Source organism: Cyprinodon variegatus, unplaced genomic scaffold (genome assembly GCF_000732505.1).
Source record: "Cyprinodon variegatus isolate N-32 unplaced genomic scaffold, C_variegatus-1.0 Scaffold1773, whole genome shotgun sequence".
Lineage (NCBI taxonomy): Eukaryota > Metazoa > Chordata > Actinopteri > Cyprinodontiformes > Cyprinodontidae > Cyprinodon > Cyprinodon variegatus.
In genome coordinates, this window is record NW_015152226.1 from 75709 (window position 1) to 76161 (window position 453).

The 453-nt window shown below is 54.7% G+C and overlaps 1 protein-coding gene across 1 annotated transcript in view; it reads left to right on the forward strand.

The window, feature by feature from the left end:
• Positions 1-453, forward strand: part of rnaseh2a (ribonuclease H2 subunit A) — a 6431-nt gene that overhangs the window by 2987 nt on the left and 2991 nt on the right. Inside the window, exons 4-5 of the mRNA XM_015404520.1 lie at positions 1-78; positions 151-288. The exon at positions 1-78 is cut by the window's left edge and continues 10 nt beyond it. Coding sequence (XP_015260006.1) covers positions 1-78; positions 151-288 — 216 coding nt within the window. The remainder of the gene's footprint in view (positions 79-150; positions 289-453) is intronic.

A 453-nucleotide genomic window follows, 5' to 3' on the forward strand; every position in this document is an offset into this window, starting at 1 on the left:
AACCTGAACGCCCTTTCTCATGACACCGCCATCGCTCTGATTCAGCACGCGCTGGACAGCGGCGTTCAACTCAAAGAGGTATGAGCCGCTGCATCATTAGCTCAGACCCCCCCCCACCCGACCGCCATGCTGAATGCTGGACGCCTGCAGGTTTACGTGGACACCGTGGGCCCGGCAGAGAAGTATGAGCAGAAGCTCTCCCAGCGGTTCCCAGGCATCCAGGTGACCGTGAGGCCCAAAGCCGACTCCCTCTTCCCTGTGGTCAGCGCCGCCAGCATCTGTGCCAAGGTCAGTCACCCCATGAGGCTGTGATTCGGCCATCTTGCTTCCCTCAGCCTCTCTTTAAACCTAAATCCTGCATTAGGCCTTGAAGATAAATGGTTTAATTAATAAATGATGCTGTATAAACGCAGCGCGTTATTAAGGCTGTTTTGGTGCCGTTCATCTTGTACA